Raw genomic sequence first — 23,053 nt, 5'->3', positions numbered from 1 at the left:
TTCTCCCTAGGCGCATTAGAACACCATAAAAATCTGATCAAATCCCTACCCATTCATAAACCCCGGCAGCTAAACCAACTATGATAATCCCAGTCGTAACCTAGAATCTCTGCCGCCCGAAAAACACTTCTCTATCCTAAACCCGAAACGAAAGACCATTTGGTTCTAGTTGGTCAATCTGGAATTACACTAGTATAACAGGTCAATTAAAAAGTCCCGGGCCTAGTATAGTAAAATACTTTTTTTTTTGGAAAAATTAGTTTTTTTTATTAAACATAATACCCTTCAAAGGTGATACTCTGATTATAGCGACCTTTTAACTTTTTAATAACATTTTTGTAGTACGATTTGTCCTTTGCTTCAAAATAGACCTCAGTTTCGGCGATCACCTCTTCATTCGACGACAATTTCTTCCCAGCGAGCATTCTTTTGAGATCTGAAGGAAATAGTTGCTGAAGACCAGATCTGGAGAATACGGTGGATGAGGAAGCAATTCGAAGGCCAATAATGGATTTTTGCTATCGTTTCCGCTGACTTGTGACGCGGTGCATTGTCTTGGTAAAACAGCACTTTCCTTTTCTTCAAATGCGGCTGTTTTTCGGTGATTTCGTTCTTCAATCGGTCCAATAACGTTATGTAATAGTCGCTGATGATGGTCCTTCATTTTTCAAGGTAGTCAATGAAAATTATACCATGCGCATCCCAAAATACAGACGCCATAACCTTGCCAGCCGAATGTTGCGTTTTCCCACGCTTTGGAGCGGGTTCATCGTGTGTAGTCCACTCGGATAACTGTCGATCGGACTTCGGAGTTGAATGATGGAGCCATGTTTCATCCATTGTCACATATCGATGCAGAAACTCGAGTTTATTACGCTTAATCATCTTCAAACACTGCTCCGAATAATCAACTCGTTGTTTTTGCTCAAAAGTGAGCTCGCGCGGCACCCACTTTGCACAGAACTTTCTCATACCGAAATTTTCGTGAATGATATGATGTACACGTTCAGTTGATATCTTTAGAGTGTCTGCTATTTCATTCAATTTCAATTTACGGTCATTCAATATCATCTTGTTTTATTAATGTTTTCGTCGGTAACAACCTCTTTTAGGCGTCCACTGCGTTCACCGTCTTAGGTGCTCTTTTCACCACGTCTAAACTTGCATACCAATCCTTGATGGTTGATTTTCCTAGGGCAGTGTCCGGAAACTCGGCATCGAGGCAAGTTTTTGCTGCAACTGTATTTTTTTCGCTTCAAACACGCGAAATTCCTTTTTATCCATTTTTTTCACAATAACAAAAGTTGCTTCACTCAAAATGGTTTAATTCTCAAACTAATGATCAGACAGCTGTCAAATTTATACACGCATCTTTTGAGGGTTAGGGCTAAGTAAAAAACATATGGATTTAATTATAGTAGCGCCATCTATGTGCCAGGCCGGAGACTTTTCAGTTAAATTGTTATTACACCGTGTCGTGTACGATTTTTTTTTCATATCCGGTCGAAATTACGTTATTAAAAACATTCAAAACAACATTGGTAATTATTTTTAGGGGTAGAGGTAGCAACGTTAATGACAGCGGTAAACAATTTGTTGTAGCGACAGAATAAATAGTCCCTACTTACGAATATAAATAAGCATAAGAAATTCTTTCCTCCCGCCATTATAGAGGGCCCGGGTATACTTCTCACAGGGAGTAAATGTTTAACTTTCCTCCCTGTTATTAGGGGCCAAAGTACGTACTTTAGACCGAGGTATGAAAACAATTTCTTTATGCTATATTACAGTCACCGAATAAGAAGGCTCATATCATGAATAAGACAAAATCTAAGTTTATTACGGTTCTTCACCAGTCTATTCATTTCGCAACTCCATACGGTTGAGACACGATTTTTACATAAATCGAATTAGAATTATCAGCGGCTCGCATCACGTTTAAGTATATGAACGCATTTTCTGCCATGCTAATGAGGAATTACGCCAAAGAAAGCCGTTAACGGCGCTGGCCGTTCTCGAAAATCAAGGGCACTTTCATCGCCTCTCAATTAGTTACACTACACAAGAAAGAAAAAGAGATTTATGTTTGTCCCCGCGCTGCTGAACTAAAAACTTTCTACATCGATAAATGAGATAAAACTCATTCGGGTTAAAGCAATAATGCTGTTTGCTTGCTGTGTTATTGCATCTGTCGCACTTAATAATTATTCGTGTGGCGTGTTAAAATGTCGAGTTTCGACTCTGATGAAACTACCGATAATTTAGCTTGCAGTAATGACGCTTCATATTTCTTCCCGATTAGAACTTATAATGCGAGTGAAAGTGTAAACAGTTGTAGGTGTAATTTTTACTTGCAATTGTTGGTTACGGTATCACTTTCTGTTTTTTTTTTGTTATTCGTTCTAACCTAGTAAAATTAAACGGTTTATTCTCTATTTGTTAACTTAGTTGTGAATGTGCTTATAGTATGATATTATATTTTCAATGTTTTATTTGGACATTGAGTCATAGTTTTTTCTTGGAAATAGAATAATAATAGTTTTGGAGAATAGGTTCTTATTTTCATTATAGAAATTAATTATTTATTTAATAATATATTTTTCAAATATTTTTCATTACTAGCTAATACTTTCAACATTTCTCACAATAGCAGGAAACTATTTTCGAACATTTTAGTCATTAAAACAATGTTGTAACAGTTCAATTGGAAAGTCCCCGCCCTGACACATAGATGGCGCTAGAAGAATTAAGTCCATATGTTTTTTAGTTAGCCCTAACCCTCAAAAGAGGCGTATAAAAATTTGAGAGCTATCGGATCATTAGTTTGTGAATTATAGCATTTTGAGTGAAGCAACTTTCGTTATTGTGAACAAAATGGATAAAAAGCAATTTCGCGTGTTGATAAAATATTGCTTTTTGAAGGGATAAAATATAGTTGAAACAAAAACTTGGCTTGATGTCGAGTTTCCGTACACTGCCCCAGGGAAATCAACCATCATAAATTGGTATGCTAAATTTAGACGTGGTGAAATGAGCACCGAAGACGGTGAACGCAGTGGACGCAAAAAAAGAGGTTGTTACCGACGAAAACATTAAAAAAATCTACAAAATGTTTTTGAAAGACCGTAAATTGAAATTGAATGAAATATCAGACACTCTAAAGATATCAACTGATATCATTCATGAATATTTGGGTATGAGAAAGCTTTGTGTAAAGTGGGTGCCGCGCAAGCTCACTTTTGACTAAAAACAACGACAAGTTGATGATTCGGAGCAGTGTTTCAAGATGATCAAGCGTAATAAACCCGAGTTTTTGCGTCGATATGTGTCAATGGATGAAACATGGCTCCATTATTTCACTCCGAAGTTCAATCGACAGTCATCCGAGTAGACTGCACACGATGAACCCGATCCAAAGCGTGGGAAAACGCAACAGTGGATTATGGCGTCTGTAGTTTGGGATGCGCATGGAATAATTTTCATTGACTACCTTGAAAAAGAGAGGACCAGCGAAAGCGACTATTACACAGCATTATAGGACCGTTTGAAGGACGAAATCGCCGAAAACGGCCGCATTTGATGAAAAAGAAAGTACTGCTTCACCAAGATAATGCAACGTGTCACAGGTCAGTAACAACGATGGCAATAATCTATGAATTGGGCTTCGAATTGTTTCCTCAGCCACCGCATTCTCCAGATCTGGCCCACAGCGACTATTTCCTGTTCTCAGATTTCAAAAGAATGCTCGCTGGGAAGAAATTTTCGTCGAATGAAGAGGTGCTCGCCGAAACTGAGGCCTATTTCGAAGCAATAGACAAATCGTACTACAAAATGGTATCGAAAAGTTGGAGGGTCACTATAATCAGTGTATCACCTTTGAAGGGAATTATATTGAATAAAAAAACTAATTTTGCCAAAAAAATGTGTTTTACTATGGTAGGCCGGGGACTTTTCAATTGACATGTTAATAATCCAAATAAGTGATTGCAAGTTGAAACAATGTCTGATGAATACACCAGGACAAAAGATTAAAGTTGAAAGTAGGTTCAGGTACTTGTCATAAGTAATAAAGAAAATATACAGAGTAGGAAGTGATAATATCTGCTGAAGTAATAAGTTGAATCGACTAAGTCGCAGGACCGTTTGCCTTCTTGTCAGTCCTTGTATATGGCCACAAGACTTGAACAATTTTACTTAAGGTCTTTCAAATGCACTGACTATTGGCAATTATGCATGTTTCCATTCGAAATCCCAGTTTTAGAACCAAGTCATCCATATAAAATGTCTAAATCGGTGCACAGTTGAGGAACAAATTTATAAATGCAGATTACAATGGCTTTGACATGTCTATCACCATGTCATGGCCTTTTAAGTGGAAGTCATGTGAAAATAGGAACATTGTCTAAAGCTAGACTAAATGCAGTCAATCTATCGTGAGATTTAGTGAAGAATTTACGAAATTCTTTGTTAGTTGTTTGTTGGGAAATTGAGAGGTTGAGCAGCAGACATTCTGTCTGATTCTCCTATGACTTGATGATGGTAAACAGGATGGAGGAAAATGATGATGAAACTTTCGACTGATGTTTTTCGTAGTAGATTTACGTGGTCTCAAACGTTATGTGCCTATTTTATAAAATTATTTTGACGAAACTTTCATTTATTCATATCGAGTTTTACCACTATTGTTGATGGATGGTCTTTTGTTTTCAATGTTTCGTAATATAGATACTTTCATATATCGTTAGTAATTCGATCATATTTGTTGTAATGTATCAAAGCAAATTACCAATATTTATCACTGCTTTTTTTAGCTGCCTTCCTTCTGTTGCGGTAGTCGCTAGTTGATAAACCGCTTGGACATGAATACACGTTTATAGATGACATTTACATACAAATCCAATAATTTTTGAAATTATTAAAATTCGAACCTACAAATAATCAGTTGGGGAAATCATTGCTTATTCATTTTTTTTTTCTGTAATGAAACCTGACTTTATTTTGCTTAAGGTTTATTTAATTTAATCGACATCTCGAATGAGAACATCCAACTCTGCAAACTAGAATTAAAGGATGTTGAAAGTTGTGAAAGAAGACGGTTTGTCCTTTTTTTATGAAATATTCAATTGAGAAATACTACATCAGTTATCCTATTACATCACATAACCTGACTTTCATTATTATGATGAAAAATCGGTAAACTATTTCACACTAAAACATCAAAATGTCCCTGAACATTGATTCACATCCAGTCTTTGATTATGATTTGAAATATTTCAAGTTACCTTGAAACATTTCAAGGAACACGAAAAATAGAAACTACTTTTTCGAATTCGAACAATTTCTTGTAATCTTATATTTGCGAGTTTGCGGTTTGGCGAGTTCCGCAGAAAAAAAAAATTGCAGCATCATATTTTTACTGTTAACATTTACATAGACGCAAATTACCGGAAATTAATTGCTTAAAGTTTATTTAATTTAAAATTTGGTATTTTGATTGAAATTAATTTTGAAAATAACATCAATGATTATATCAGTTTTGTTGGTAATTGAACTGCCAAATCACCTTATCATTGTCTTTCAGCATATTGTGGATGTTTTAGTGGACAGTTCAAATTGGAGCAGTCCTTCTCGGTAACTACCAGTATTAACTCTTTTTCGAGACTTCCATATCAACCTGGTTCCATCAGACACAGGCATGATCATGCGACCTAAGTGATTTGACCATGATTTTTTCACTTGGGATTGTTCAAATAAGTTCATTTTCCATCATTCTTTACTATTCGTTACAGAAATGATTTCCCTTTCCATCTTTCGGAGCTTTCTTTATCTTTCATGGTGCGTAATGGTTCACAAACTGCTACTCTGCCTAGATGGAACTACTAACGCCAATTGCCAATTGTTGTTTAGTTTATGTTATGTCTTCTTCTAATAATTCCTGTAATTCTTTGTCTTGAGAACTGAAATCGCTATATTTGTATTGTCGAAACCACGTTTCACATGATCTTATTATAGACTTTCAGCGTTTTTTTTTATGAAACAAGAAAACAGTTTTTAGTGGAATATAACAAAAAGTTGGTATAAATATTTTTAAAACTTCATTAAAATTCACATTTTAAAGCTCACATATTTCGACATGTATACATATATATCATCATAATATTGCAGACTTACGGCTAGTTAATAATATTTGCACTGTTATTTTGTTATTTATTATTATACTATAGTTATTGTATAGTGATTAGATTTATAATTGATTTTTTTCTACTTCAATTAGGTTTGAATTATGTGAAATTTATTCTAATGTCTATAAAAGTGACAATATCCAACTAAATAATGTAACTTTCATTTATCCATTTATTAAAAAAATATATAATTAATATTTGGAAAAAAATATCATTAAAACGATTTATTACTAAAACATCTCCGTACTTTCACCATTTCATATGAAAGGCGCGCAGATCGTTATCAAATAAATTATATTTAATCATTCCGCAGATGAAGCAGATGATGTTGTAGAACCTAACTGGGACAACTATAACGATTTCCTCCATATTAAAATACTAATGAGTTACAAACAGATCGAAAAGTAATTTAGCACGATCACTTTCGAATGACATTCTAGTTTTGCTGTTCCCGCTGTCGGTCTAACTACCACATTTCGTATCTATGGAAAGAATGGACGTTTTGGGTAATATTTTGGAAAGTACTGTTTTCACGGTAGGTTTGCTATTCGGGTTGAAATACGTTTAGGTTTATTGGTACGATATTATCACGTTCGAATGCAATTTGTTTCTGCTGGTTCGGATTTATTTTAACGTGGGTAATATAACGTTGGGGCTTTCCTTTCTAGCTACTGAGATTTATTTCCTGACAGATGTGTGCTTATTGTGATCCTTTATGTAAATATGAAGTAGTATGCTGTATTTGATATATTTTAACTTATTACAGTCAATGTAATGCATTTTAATATTATTATATTTTATTTTTATTTTAAATATTGAGTTCAGCTGAAGTTTCTTGTTAAATTTTCGATTTTTTTTTAATTTTTACACTAATTATATTATTATTAAATGTCTTGGGTGTCCATGAATGATTTAGTTGTTTCAGACATGTTACATAGAATCTATTTTATGGTCTTTCATACTAATGCATGTCACATAGCCTGACTAAGAAATGAATGAGGCACGAAATTATCAAAATGTTAAAATATGCATTCTCTTGGATATATTACACAGATTATATTTTATGGTTTCTTGTTGATTTGAAACTTGAACACTACGTTTGGAGATATTCTCCTCTCCACACACAGTCTACAAAAACTGTACTCAGTTCTTCTGTAGACCCGTAACAATTTTTTGGAATTATATTGTTTTTGTCCCACTGACTGATTGGGAGCTTTTTACTTCGTTTTGGTTTCTTCTTGTTGTTTTTGTTTTAATATCGAACAGCTATTAACATTTTTATATTATAGAGCAAAAGAAATTAACACTAATCAGCACAACAAAGTATTTGTATCATATAGTTCTTTATTAATTTAATCACTTTTTTACCATCTGAAATTTATGAGAATTCGCTTCAAACACTCAAATATTCCTTTGATTTATTGCTTCTTTTGTTGCTTGCGTCTTGTGTCAGTCTTTTTCATTTTTACTATTTTTGAGGAATGGGCGTCGGATTTCAAGTCGAAAGAAATTGAAACAAATTAACAAAAAATAAAAAAATTAATTATTTGTTTTCTTCCGACGCCTGTGAAATTATCCTGGAATTTATTTTATTCTTTCCATGAAAACGTTTATATTGATTTTAAATGTTTATTACCTTTGGCCAATTGTTAATTGAAATAGAAATTAATTATTTGTTTGCTCTTGACGCAATACAAATCCAAGAATACTAATTTTTGTACTACTTTTAATTGGTTTTTTGTACATAAAAAATATGAAATATTCAGCACACTCATATTACTCGAAATGGGAATATACTCAATTGAATAATATATGTTATATATTTGAATTTATAATTTTGAATTTTTTAATTTGAATTTAATTTATAACTTTTTCTCTATTATATAGTTCTTGTATGTATATAATTGAATAGTGTTCACGTTATATTTATATTTAGCCATGCATTTTATTTTGTTATACTGTTATACTGTTTTCTGTATTTCGTTGAGCTAGTCAGAAGACTGCTGGGTACTGAGAGTTTACTGCCAAAAATAATATATGAAAATTTTTCTTCTTCCATTTTTTCTTTTGTCGTGTTAATAATTTCTTTGTTGTTTAACATGGCTGATTTATTTAATATTATTTGAATGTTCCTTCATTTATGACAGCATTATATACGATAATTTGTGACACATGACATAAAGAGAAGAAAATGAATGCGTAAGATGGTATCATCTTCCGCAATCGATACGTCGATTGTAGTTTTTCCTACTCCACATTCGTATCTATTGACCTAGTTGTGTGGGTGGTTGTTGTAGTCTCTTTGTTCGAGTCTCGACTGTCAGAAGTAGGTTAGTGCAGTGTTGTGGTGGGGCTCACCACAAGCCCGGTGCAGAGCGCGCGACAACCAACCGAACGGATCAGTGTGTTGTCGATAGGCGATCGCGTCGGCAGAACCAACCGAATTGGGTACCAACCGTTGACCGGCATGCGATCGCTAAGGCGTGCAGCATGAGTCCCGCGTCGGCTGGCGCGCTAGAAGTGGAGCGATATATCGGTGCCTGTCTGATATCGCAGAACCGTTCGAAAAACTCGGTTAAGAACCGGGAGTTCTACCAGAGGCCGCAGGTATATCCGCGCGGCGGCTATGTGAACATTCAAGGATGCCCGACCGTAGACGGTTGGGCTGGTGGCGTTCCCCTCATATCCTTCGCCGGACACAACCGTCGCGCTCGGCTACAGGAACACGACGACATCGCCAGCAACCACCTGGCGAGGTTAGCGGTACACACGCAGGGTGCCCCTTTGATACTGGCCAAGAGCTACAACCACCGCAAGAGTAAACCCCAAAGGAACAACTATGTCAACCCGAACCTCCAGCAGACGAAGATTTTCGAGAACTCGAACAACAAGAAGACGGTTAAGGGGCAGGAAGTGCTGATGAACGGTAGTGTTAAGGGTGTGGACGCGATTAGTGTGACCAGTGACGAAAGTTCCGGTTCCCAGAACTCGGAGACGTGTTTGCCTCGCATCATCAAACCGAGAAAGCGACGGAAAAAGGACAGGAAGCCGCCGCATCTGAATCGTCCTGCCAACCAGGATGGGTTCTCCACGGACAGCGCCAGTCCGGACATCGACGCCCTGTCGTTCGCGAACCTGTCACCGTTCCTACCGTATTTCGATCCATTCCCGTATCAGGCGCCCGCGTCCGATGACAAGCAGCTGTTGGACCTGTTCTCGGACCTCTCGGAAACACCGAAACTGCATCACTCCTTCGAGGACGTCGAAGAAGCCAAGGATGTGAACGGCAATCAGCCGGCCAGCACGTGTCAGTGTAGGTATTGCGACCCGGCCGGGCAGATTTGGGACGTCGACAGGGGTTGTTACTCGCCCTTCTTGACGCCACCGAAAACCTTCCAGTTTCCCAGTTTGTTCAGTAGTAGTTTCACGTCGCCCATCTCGGACGACTACGGACTGATCCACGGGATGTCGGCGATCTCCCTCGAAGACGACAAATACAAACCGTCGTTCTCGCGATCCTCCTCGTCCTCCTCGAACAGCTCCTCCAGCTCGGCCGGCGACCTAGAGGTCTCCACCGAGATCGTGACCTCCTTAAACGGACACAGGGACTTAGAGATTAAGTTTTGGTTGAACAGTGCAGTGGATGGCAAAAGTACAAAACACAAAGAGTCTGATGTCGGCGAGAAAACGTGAAAACCACGAACGATTTTGTGAACATATTATTTTTAACACACACACACACCTATCAAAGAGTTACAGAATCGTATTGTAATATCGTCGTAGAGCCAGTGTAGGTGAAAGGTATTTCTGATTAGAATTTAAAGGTCACAGTATCTTGTGCAACGTTCAGTCAATCATTCCAAGGTGTGTAGTTACATAACGTTAACCGTTTGTCGTGAAATAAATAATCGTATACCGAATTATCCGCGTTTTTCGCCTCCACGTTTGAACTTTTGCGAGGTCCTTTCGGCATTGCTGTCGGAGCTGGTAAAGGGCCAATGACCCAAGAGGGCATCGAAACGTTTTGTTTGTTTTTGGTCTTTTCGCGATACACCAAGTTTGAACGTGTGAAAGTGAAAGTCGAAACTAAAACTAATCCCGAACGAAAGTAAAATCGCCGAGGAAAAGACAAACTCCGGCCCGGTCATGTCTCTTTCTATTTTCTCCACTACATTGAATATAATTTTCAACGATTTTCACGGTATGACACAAGATTCCGGTCCCGATTTCATACTCTACCTGTTCTTTTGTTTGACGATTCGTCGACGAATTTCACGAAACCAGAACTTTCACTTTACGAGGAACGCGCAGTACTATTTCTTTTGTTTGTTCAGCTTGTTTATCTGCTTATTTATTTATTAAGAAACTCGAGCTGATAGTACGAGAGGGAATCGGAGCGATTTTCAGGTATAATTACCTTTTTTTTTCGAAAGCATCGTGTAGGTGGTACCATTTATAGATAGCCTTGCAACTTTTTTGCATATTTCAATGCTCGGAGTCTAAGGATATTGTTTGAAAGTTGTATTAAGACTCGTAGAAAAAACTACACGGTGTTTCTTTTCCAAAATCGTACTACCAGAAGGTTTTTGTTTGCTGTATATTTGCTTAACTCAACTATTGATTTGTCGCATTTCCGTTGGTCACCGCAGATTTCGGACAGTTGAGTAAAGCAAACTGATTTTTAGTATATTACTATACCCTTTTTTTATTTAACCCTTTATTTATTGTTTCGCAACCTTTTTTTTGTGTTTGTTACTCAGTATCACTTACTGAATCGCTATTTTTAGTATTATATTTGTAATATAGATCTGAATAAAACAGCAAGTGTTTGCTTTTATTATACATGAATAATGTTTTTTATTTCGTCCTTGATATTTATGGTTATAGTGGTGCGTTACTTTATTAATTTATACGGTATTAATTAATTTTTTAATTATGACAGTGTTGTTAGCATTTGTTTGATATATTTATTGTTCATTTAGTAAAATATTTGTTTCTCTTAATGTTTTGACTGGACTAATTGGACGACAAAAGCGTTTCAGTAATGTTAAGGGATTCAACCACCTTGGTGTTTTAAGAAATACATGTTTTTTATGAATATCTTTTCTCAAAAATTACTCAGCTGATTTGGATTGAGTTTTCAGGCTTTGATGTGGATTCACAGGTGTACTAATTTTTTTAATTAATTTATTTTCTCTGAAGTTGCTGTTAAAGTTTGAAGTCAATCCGGTAATAATTGACACGTCAATTTGAAAAGAATTGTTTCGAGAAAAACGAATTTTTTAAAACTTTTGTTCTGTACAAAAATTGTAAACTGTTAATTTTATAATAAAGAACGCTTATAGCATATAATATTTCTTGAAATCTGTGATATTTCTTCAACAGTACTGAATATCATCATAGATATCTCCTATCTTTTTACCAAAAGTACCAAGAGCTCTCGTATTTCTCAGGAAAAACATCATTCTTTCTGTTATCAGATGATATATATCTGACTCATATACACTACCAGAATAACACTAAATTTAAGCACATGATTTTGTAACTTGGTATCAGGTGTTTATTTTCTGCGTATAACGGTTACTAATAGTATTTTGGGAAAATATAATGAATTTATAGCGACTAAACTAAGAAATGCGTAGTACTTAAGGCTGTCTCGACTAGCTTTTTAGAATATTATTCGTGAATTATTGTGTTCGCCATATCATATAAGCGAATAAAAAATGATTTAAAAACACGTTACTAGTAAATATAAGCCTTTAAATTATGATTCAGAATTATTGTTAATTTGATTAGTAAGATAAACTTCCCACACTATATATATTTTGTTTTGATTATTTGTAACTGCAACTATCTTGAATGTAAAGCAGACATATTTAAGTTACTATTTTTCAGTAGTATGGATAAGAAATGTTGAAGTTTATAATCCTATATGAAATATATTTAACATCAATTTGTATTTATCATGTTACGTTACTATTGTCATTATATGTATCTCTGATTTTGAAAGTGGGATTCTATACATTTCATAGCTGTTTTGCTATTTTTCAATTGAATTAGTAAATTTTTATTGATAGTCAATTTTGACAAAGCCTACAGATCATTTATTATTGTCTTCATCAAATTTTTTTTTGATAAATTGGTACATGCTTTTAAAAACATGTATCAATTAATAATATTAATGTCTAGATTTCTTATGTAAATTCATCAAAATACCTTGGCATTACATTAGATTTCATTGGAATCTTTATATTAAAGAGTTACTTGAATAATTATTTGTCAACGGAAATCCTAAGAGATTGAAGCTTTTTTAATCACATTGTAACACTAGTTTTCACATGTTATAAGGATTATTAGTTTTGAGGGATTTCTTGATGATTCAAAGGTTCAATCTAAAAATGACGTTTAAAATGGTGGTTTCTTTCGTCTTATGTTCTATTTCTTTATTTTTGAAAATATTTCTGTCGACCACTGTTTTCTTTGATAGCTTTATTGGATCACAAGTTGGATTTAAAACGCCTAAGAACCTTCAGCAGCACTTTTTGCCTTAATTAAATGGTAGTCCAACATAATGACAAAGTAAATGGTAAATCCTTTAAAATTAACTCCCAGTTTTTAGCATACATTTAAAAAGAGATTAAAGCCTTCAAAAATAGAATGTTCGATTAAAATATATATGACATTAATCTTTCGACCATATGCTTTAATTTAATCAAGACATGATGGAGAAGAGAGAATGTTTTCTTTACGTACTTGTATTACTATTACTATCTTCATTATAATTGTTGAAAATTAATGAATCACCCAAAGCGTCATCTTAACGTTTCAATTATAATAATGCTTAATTTAATTGGCAATTACAATTCTAATTATTCGTGTTTCTTACACTATAGCCTTCGGTAGATTTGTTTCTGGTATACAATTATGTTCGCTCGCTGCTTTCTTACCACTTGTTTTCTGTTCGTTCGCGTTTTCATTTTGTGTCGTCCTCGATAACTTCATTAGTACACATCGGGTTTGAGCGTCATATACAATTATTCTATTAAGGAAGTTGGTTTTAGCGTATTTGAATACACGTGAAAGGTATTTTATGTGCTTTTTATGGTCCATTAATAACATTTGCGTAATGATAACAGGTCAAGTTATGAAAATGTCAATATTGTCGTGAAAGCAGATGATTAATATATTCGAGATGAGAAGTCATTTAAGCTCTATTTGCGAAATATTACTTTTTATATTTTGGTTAAGTAATTTCCCTGATATTTTGCAAGTTACGCCTTCCAGCTATTTTAAAGAAAATTGGGAATTCTTAGTTTTTATATATAAATATATTATTACTAGTCGTTGCTGACTAACTTAACAATTTGTCTCTACAGTGACTTAATACTAGGCATTTATCTAAGAAGATCCATTGATCCTTACTCTAATAAATAAATTTAGTGGCACTTTTCAGTGTTTTTACCATTTAAGAGTTGCAGCATGTTGGTGTTAACATGGGAGTAAAGTCTTTCGTCATGTCTTGTTGAGAATTTCTTAATTTCCTCTTCTAAAATTGAAATACCAAACTCTGAACTTCTCAGGATTTTGCTCTGAAATACTGTCGTTATGTTGATATTGCTTCTCGCAGAACATCCCCATAACTGAATTCATCCATATAGGTTTCACTATTTGCTTATACAGCGGCAACTTATTATGCAAGTATAATGTAGATTTTCTTCCAAATAACCAAAATTTTTTTTGTATTTTCTGTTTTTTTATGCGCTTCTGAAATTTTGGATTATGGGTAATTTTGAAAAGTGATTCCATAACACTTTAACACACCATTTACTATTTCTGAAAAATATGTTTTTTTCTGCACGATTGGAATAGAGTACTTTTTCCATTTTAAGATTTAAAATGGTGTCAAAACGCTCAATGGTATCATATGATATCGGTATACACTCAGAAAAACAACAGGATACATTGCTCCTCATCTCCTCATTTGGCGCATGCTCATATTGGCTCCATTTAATTTTAAAACAGAGAATCCTAGATTGGCGCATTCGTATATACAGCTTTATTTAAACCATAAAAAAACATTACCATAAAAAAAGACCAAAATCGTTTAAATCAAGACAGTCAATATAGTTAAATCCAAATGAAAAAACCACCACTATATATAAAAGTCTCCAAATACTATTCTTGATCCACAAACCCTATTAATGAATTGACTACCTCGAGCTTTCGATTAACATATTGTACATTTACTAGCCTAAAACGAATGGATGATCGTACTTTAAAGGTCAAACACATCTCAGTCAATACATCATTATATTTGCAAAAAAATAATTTATTTACCTATTCTCTTATAAAATAATGCATAGTATTTTGCTTGTCATTAGATCATTAGGGTGTCGTTGATAGTTTTATATTTTGTTTATTTGTTCCAGGTCTACTTTTGTTATCAAATTTACTGTTATATTTTAGCAAAATGCTATCTAATTTCTTCTCTGATTCTCTTAAATTCACATTCTTCGACTTTTACTCTCAACAAATTTTAGCTACATCTTAGCTATAAAATAAAATTTAAATCATTACTGAAATATATTATGTTTAAAATAAATGTCTACTTATTACCAGTTACGACAGTTTTTGCTACTATTCTTGATGAACAAACTTCATTAATGACCTGACTACTTCCAACACAACAAGAATCATTTTCTTCTCTGTTCTTGTTACCGTTAAATTTTGGCATATACCTATTCCAGGTCGCTGAAAATGATGTGTTATAAATTTGGCAGCTAAAATTCCCACTATAAATAAATTTGATGCTGTTTGGATTTTATAACTTTTTAAAATTTAACCTTACTTTCTACACTTACCCTTGTTCTTCCATATTTTAAAACTAATGTATGTTAGACCACCAAGAATAATACAACAATTTAATTTAACACAAAAGCTAAATATTCTAGTTTTTTTTGTTGTTTTGATCTGATCGACTCTACCGATCGAATGAAAAAGAATGGCCATTAGAAAAAGAAGACAATATAGTTTCATATAGTTTATTCCTCTCTGTAGTTTATTCTACGCAGGAGACTACGCATGCGCCAAATCCGGAGATATTTGTGGAGTAACGTATCCTAAAATACGACAAATATCTATAAATCTAATCTAATAGATAATACTAAATTATTTGACATCTAGTCGCATAGCTAGTTGTGGAGCAATATATCCTGTAAACAAAGAAGCTGGACGCGAAAGTTTCGGAAGCATATATATATATATATATATATATATATATATATATATATATATATTATATTATATATATATATTATATTATATATATATATTATAACATCAGTGGCTACCTCTGCTCATTGGAATATATTCTACATATATTTATTAAGTAAATTATCAATATCCACCTAAATTCGTCGAAAGTCGAAATCTATTCCTAACAATGATTGATAAAGATTTTTTTAATCGATGATCTTACAATTCACTGATGACACTCATCACTCATCTATTATTCTTGTATTACGTCTTGAATAAACTTATTATTTTCTTATAATTATATCATATTATATTATAAACTTATTCTTAAATACTTGATATAAGAAAGTTTTTAATTCAAATCAATTCTAAAGATTCTTTAATCAATATTAAGTAATTCTCATGTATTCCTGACGTTAATAGTGATGCTAACTGTTTTCGTATTAGTTTTCGTTTTCTATTCGTAATATTTGGGGGACGCCGCCTTATATTGTAATACAAATACATTTATTATTGAAACAGTGAAAGTGTAAATTAAAGGCTTCAGTATTCGTATTCAGGTGGTTACCGGTATTGTCGACTTTCTTTTCCGTGATCGGAATCGAACCGATTTGCTTTCTCTTTAATTCATCTTTTTTTTGGTTAAATTTTAAATTAATTGTTGTTTTGTGTTTTCATTGATTTGAATTGTGTTAAGAGGAGATCTTCCTTAAAAGCAATTTTATTTATATTATAGACCTGTAAATTAGTTTTAAAGGTTTTTGTGAATTGTGAAAAATCATTGTAATGTATCTTATTCAAAGTATTGTTCATAGATAGCCTCTACATCTTTCTTTTAGGCAGTTTATGGATTAACCTCTTAACTGAAAAGCTGTTCAGACAGGTCACGATTCATATGTCGGAACAAGTAGTATTCAGAAGTAGCAAGGTCTGGAGAATACGGAGACTGGGGTAACACTTCCTATTTTAATGTTTCCACATATGTTTCCACCGGTTTTGTTACATGTGGTCGAGCGTTGCGATGCTAAAGAATAATGTTGTTGGGCGTTTGCTCTTATTCTGACCATTTTTCGCATAATGCTTGATTGAAACGAATCAATTACAATCGATAGCGATATCCCATTGATGGTAATGCCTTCAAATCCTCGTCCTCAATTTTGTTTTGGTTGTTCAGAACGCTTTGTGTCTTCGGTCTCAAAATTACTACTTTTAAAACTTCGAAACTAGTATTCACATGTTGAAATCGATGGAGCATGGTCATAATGAATGTAAAATTTCTCACAAATGCGATTTACTCAATGCAATACAATTGTAGTCATCTTCAACGTACTGAAAAAGTGTTTTATTCACACTTCGACGATATGACATACTGAAGGGTGAACTGGCTAATGCATAGTAACATCATGTGTTTTAAATCATTTAAAATTACTGATACATAGGTGGTACACCACTATAATCAAAAACAGTTTATATTATTGATTCATTCTTTGAATTTCTTTTTATATAATAGTCTTTCGATTTTTGTCATGTTGTTCGCCTGGGAACCTCAACTTAAATCAATATCTTCTCAGCGGTGTTTCGTAGGTTCAATTAAGAAGATTGGAAAGTGGCATTAGGATTTATTTAGTGATGTGTTATCAATGACACATTTTTCTTTGTCAGCGCAAATTCTTATGCAATATTTTACGCAAGAATTAGAATTAAAATTTCAATTAGTAATACGTTTCGTTTGTCATTTTATTTTCTGATTAGTCATTCATTAACTTAAATAGATTTAGTTATTCCTAGACATTTTATTAGGTGGTGTGAATAATAATTTGACTGGAATTTTGGGTGTCAAAATAATATTAAACAATGGAGCGAAAGCACATTCACATTCGATTTTGACTTATAAAATAATTTTGTAAATAGACATAGATGATTTTTAGGTCTATTATACTACCGCTATGTAAAAAAGAGGCTTGATTCAGTTTTTCTAAAGGTGGCACTACTGTATCTACTCTATGCTACTGAGATTCCAACAACAAAACAAACAGTATTTGGAACATTTGCCTACAACCTAGTTATCACGGCAAAAGATGTATCTTTCTCCAAGGCTGTAGAAAAACTACAAGTAGATCTACAAAGGGACTAGAGACTGGAAAATACAGCTTTATAGCTCCAAATCTGTCCTTGTTAATTTTCCATTGCGGCGAAATGACAAAAACCTGCTTATATCACTTAATGGATGCCCAATTCTTTAAACAGAATCAACTAAATACCTCTAAATACATCTCGATGGTAGGTTAACAAGATCAGACTCAAAGTCAAGCAACTGTACTAGTTTGTCGGAAGATACTCTCAACTTGACCCAAAATCAAAGAGGTTTATTTGTCAGTTAATCATAAAGCCAATTTAGACCTATGGGGTTGCATGGACTAAAACTTCAAACCAACTAGTTATCTAACAGCCCCAAAACGAAGCGTTACAATTAATTACCAATGCTTATCGTTAGATAACTGACGAAGAACTGCACTTTTTTTTTTGGCCTGGAACCGGGTAGGGGAATCCTGTTACGGATACCTGGTCGGGAAGACCCGCAAGAGTAAGCGAGTTGGACTGGTTATGTGGAGGCTGCCTCTGGGCTACCCACTAAACCCCACCCTATCAGCTGATCCAGTGACCCTAACTGATACTTTTTACTGTTAGTAAGGAGGGTGCTCTTAACCGGTAACACCGTTAAGAGGCACAAGGGCCAGGCAAGGACGTGGCGTCGTTATCACACCACGCAGCTTGCGGTACATGAGTTTAGGAGTTAGAGCATGACGGGGTGGTGTCGGCTGTGATAGAATAAGGCTACGAAGAGCCGAATGAGTTATTGGCCTAAAATATCGGCCAGCTCAGTAATACATCTATTGTCCGAGAGACGAAGAGTGGAGAAATATCTCGAGTAAACCTCGGATATAAAATCATGAACTTGGGGGACGTCTGTTTCTCTATGAATTTGATTGTTCCTGACGAACCATGGGGCATTGATAATTCTCCTGAGAATTTTGTTTTGAAACACTTGGAGACGTTCCACCTGGCTAGGTGAAAAGAACTGCACGATGACCTCGAAGTCAAATGGGTATATGAAGTGATCCAAGATTTCGCCTTGAAATATGAAATAAGTTTGCTAGATTACAGCAACGTGGAAGAAATACAGCTATCACACGAACTTGTTTAGTCTATTCTTAACTTTAGCTTAAGTAATTTAGTTTTATTTTAATTTGGGACTACTTTAATTTGGATTTATTGATGTATTAATCCCGTACTCGCCTTGCCTGAGTATTAAAGTAAGTACAAGACAACAGTAGTAATAAATTAATTTGTATATTAAGATTGTACTAACATAACATATCTAATGGAAGATGTAATTAATTAAAAAAAAAGGTTTTCAAAAAAATCTCAGGTTCTTTAGTGGTGAAGTTACGATTATTTTCGGAAAATTAGCAAAGATAAATACCGAGTATATATCTTGGATTAGTATTTGAAATTTATACGAATAAAAATTGCTTTGAAAAACATTTTAAAAAATCAAAATAGCTTTTCTCCCAAGCCGTTATAACTTATCTTCGGTTGAATTTGTCCGAAACCGTTAAAAAGCAGATTTATTTGCCGGTTTTGTTGGTACAATCGTTACGTGTGTATCCAGCTAATATCCAATTGATCGCCGGTTTCTTAGAAACGACGAGTTAATTTTATCGGCGTCGGCTCCATAACGCGAGGCCTTGGAAGAATATGAGACCTTGGTTAGAAATGCAAAAATACAGGTGATTAATACGTAGCCGGCATTAATAGATGGCCATAGTTGGACGTATTTTTGTTCTTCAAATACGAACGGATAATAATACGTTTCTTTTATGGTACTGGCTAAAGGTAATTGTTAATTGTCACGTAGGACAATGAATTGACATGAATGCAATTAAAGTTATTAGACGAGAAATCCCATTGCTGTCCGTTTACTTACCGACGTACAATTACGGATAATATAAAAGGCGACTTTTGCATTTCCGTCATTTAAAAACTGTAAGCGATTAGAATTGGCTCGGTATAATATCCGACTTAATAGGTAATTAGTTAAAAGAAAGGTGTATTGATTTTAATAACGTTTAAAGAGAATAAAAAAAGGATTATGCTATAAGTATATCCCATATACAGAAAAATAAATCGATTAATATACTTACTGAGATAATATCGGATATAATCTTGTCTAATTAAGATTAAATTACTGACTTAAAGCTTAAGAAATACATTAACGGGTGCTCTTAAATTAATTTTTAATTTTTTTTTCGTTTTCTTCAAGCTTTTCCTTATATTTCTATTTCAAGCATTAGGTACTCGCATGTGTTCTAGTCTTTTTATTCATTTTAAAAGGGCTGTTATTGAGAGGAATTGGTACAGTTTTTGTTATTCAAAATATTTTCTATATTTTTGTGCAACCTTTGTTCTCTATCTGCAAACATGGGCGAAAGAACAATGCTGGTTTGATGGCGGCCCAATCATCGATTCCTTTTTCGTACTTCCTCAGCATTTTTTGAGTCAATTCGTGTGCTAGCCATTTTTATAAGTGTAATAAATAGTGTTGTAAATGTAAATTTAATGAGTGTTGAATTACGACTTTATAGTCCTTTTAATAAAACAGCCAATGCACGTCATAGATGACGTCGAATATACTCTCAATTGCGGTTTGTAAAAATCTAACATTCGTTTGAAAGTCGAAGTGGATTTTCCTTTTCATTTAACCGTAGCTGAAAAGAGACTGAGAGATATGTCAGATGCAATCGAATGAATTTAATTTGTGTTGGTACCGGTCGACCCTGTTGTCAGATGTCCACAAAAACAAACCGGCAAAGTTTGTCAATCGAAGAATAGACTATAATATACTTACATGAGGAGCAATATTTAAAAGATACATAACCTAAAATAGACACTTTATAATTAAAATTCGAATTAAATGAGATTTTTTCTGAATGCTACTAGCGAGATTCTATTCATTGAAGGTATTTTTTTTCATTTCAATAATAGCGAAAACATATACATCCAGGATTTTACTATTCAATTCAAATTTTGACATTTACAAGTACGAACCGAAAACCATTACGTGATAGTATTTTTTATTGGTTATTTATTATTTTATTGATATTCGAACAACCCGGATAAGGCAACAAAAAATAATTTCACTAAAATATATGCATAAAAATGAAATGTTTTAAAAATATTGCTGATTATTATTAATAACACAAACTACACTAATGGAATCATAATCAATCATAACTTAGCGACTAGTTTTATTGATTAATTGATATTGTCTTTAGAATAGTCTTGTGTAATTGTGAATATACGCGAGATGTAAGGTTGGCGAAAAAGTATTTTCGGATTTTCCTAATAGATTGTTTTAAAGTCGCCTATATCTAGTAATATTTATTCAATGAAGCCATACTATACCGTGTTTGGAAGGTGACGATATATGGAACATTCAAGCTTGAAGCTCGGTTCTGTTTTTCACCCAGACATCTCAGAAATTTTATAGTGAGGAATCAGCGGTGTAACAAGGATCGACTGGATGAAGAAGTGAATAAATAAGAGAAGACAGGATACCTTACTCCTCAGTCATCTCCGAATTTGGTTCATGCACATATTGAGTTCCATTTTAAAAGTGTGTGTGTGTGTAGGTAAATAAAAATGGTAAAATTTTGTAAAGAACACATTTCATTTAGAAAAGTATTGAATAAAACAAAATCATAAAAATATAATTAATGTGTCCAGCCATTCTATTTTTATACGTAAATATACACAAATTTGATAAATAATTGATTTAATGTTGAAACTATATATAAGGGGGGAAATTAACATTAAAAATTTTTTGAAATAACACATTTTTTTAAAAAAAGTTAATGAATAAAATGAAACAATAAAAATAATTTCTACATGCCTTTCTGTTTTTACAAAAACACCATATTTACATTAATTTACATATTTGAACAATTAACAAGATCTCCAAGAACCATTTGAATAAACATTACCATAAAAGAGACCAAAATCGTTTAGACCAGCCAATATAGTTAAAAACCAAATGAAAAAGCCACCACTATACATGAAAACATTGAAATTCCCCTAAAAATCGATTAATCGATTAACGTATTGTACATTTACTGGCCTAAAACTAATGGATGACCATGTTTTTAAGCTTAAGCTCAAAGAAATCGCAGTCAATACATCATAATTTTTAGAAAACAATAATTTATTTACTTATACTTTTATATAATTATACATTGTATTTTCCTCGTTATTAGATCATTAGGGTGTCGCTGATAGTTTATTATTTTGTTTATTTGATCCAGGTCTACTTCTGTTAGCAAATTTAATTATTTCATAGTATCACTGCACACTGTTCTTATATCTTAGCAAAATGCTGTCTAATTTCTTCTTCTCTGAATTTCACATTCTTCGACTTTCACTCTCAACAAATTACATCTTACTTATAAAATAAAATTTAAATGATTACTAAAAATATATTGTTTAAAATAAATGTCCAATTATTACCAGTTACTACAGTTTTTGGTACTAATCTTGATGCACAAACCTCATTATGACTTGACTACTTCCAACACAATAAGAATGATTTTCTTCTCTGTTCTTGTTATCATTAAACTTTGGCATATGTTGATACCTATTCGATGTCGTTAAAAATGATGTGTTAAAGTTTGGCAGCTAACCTTCCCACTATAAATAACATTGATGCTGTTTGGATTTCATAACTTTTAAAAATATAACCTTACATTCTGCACTCTCGTTCTTCCATATTTTGAAACCAATGTATGTTAAACCACCAAGAATAACACAATACTTTAATTATTATTACTATAGAATTGTTACTATAACACAAAATCTAAATATCCTAGATTTTTGTTGTTGTTTTTATTTAACCTAGTGTACCGATCGACTAGAAAAGAATCGAAAGAATAAACCGTATTGTTTTCCTTATCTTAAGATGGTTGCAAGCTTTAACGTTACTAACAATAATTAACAATTTTAAGTCTTATTAATTATATAGTACATTATTTTAGTTTTCTCCCTTGGTAATCTACAGTATACTGGTTATTGCCATCAGAAAATATATTTGCGTAATTTAAATTCAAATTCAAAGATTTACTAATAAATAATAATTAATAGTAGGCTTATTGGGATAGTGGTGAAAGTGATTGGTGAGGAAAGTGAGGAAATCCATTTTTCTATATTGCTGGTTCCTTGGGTGTTCCCTTTAATTTTGTGATTGTTTATGTGCAAGAGTGTTAAATTTGCGAAAGTTTCAGTAACCGGGCTCTGAGGTGGTCTTTAAGTTCGTCATCATCTCCATTAATATCGAAGACTGTTGTGAGTGGCTACGTTAAATATTATTAACAGTTCATTTAAATCTTACTGTATATTTCGTATTGTAACTATTGTTCTGTTAGACTATTGGATTACTAATCGTTTAAATGTTTTAGTGCAACCTCATAAATATATCTTAGCATAAGTATCTAGTTTTAAATTTTATTTGGTCAAATAAGACTATATATTAATAATGTGCATTTCTAAATGATTATTATGAACTT

At 33.4% G+C, this 23,053-nt stretch overlaps 2 protein-coding genes across 6 annotated transcripts in view; both read left to right on the top strand.

Annotated features, from left to right (window-relative positions):
* Positions 1 to 23,053, top strand: part of twin (CCR4-NOT transcription complex subunit 6-like twin) — a 474,198-nt gene that overhangs the window by 154,396 nt on the left and 296,749 nt on the right. The gene's annotated exons all lie outside the window — the stretch shown is intronic.
* On the top strand, positions 8,481 to 11,030 carry LOC143190943 (uncharacterized). Its single transcript, XM_076395561.1, has one exon. It carries the CDS (start codon positions 8,673 to 8,675, stop codon positions 9,873 to 9,875), a length of 1,203 nt encoding a protein of 400 aa, XP_076251676.1. The 5' UTR covers positions 8,481 to 8,672; the 3' UTR covers positions 9,876 to 11,030.

This window comes from Rhynchophorus ferrugineus, unplaced genomic scaffold, assembly GCF_030347505.1.
Source record: "Rhynchophorus ferrugineus isolate W39M unplaced genomic scaffold, kcgeb_rfMv2 rfM2, whole genome shotgun sequence".
NCBI lineage: Eukaryota > Metazoa > Arthropoda > Insecta > Coleoptera > Curculionidae > Rhynchophorus > Rhynchophorus ferrugineus.
This window is presented reverse-complemented; position numbering and strand designations above follow the sequence as displayed.

Bases quoted from the DNA above. Each gene is read 5' to 3' on its own strand.
- LOC143190943 (XM_076395561.1), top strand. From the start codon at position 8,673: ATGAGTCCCGCGTCGGCTGGCGCGCTAGAAGTGGAGCGATATATCGGT.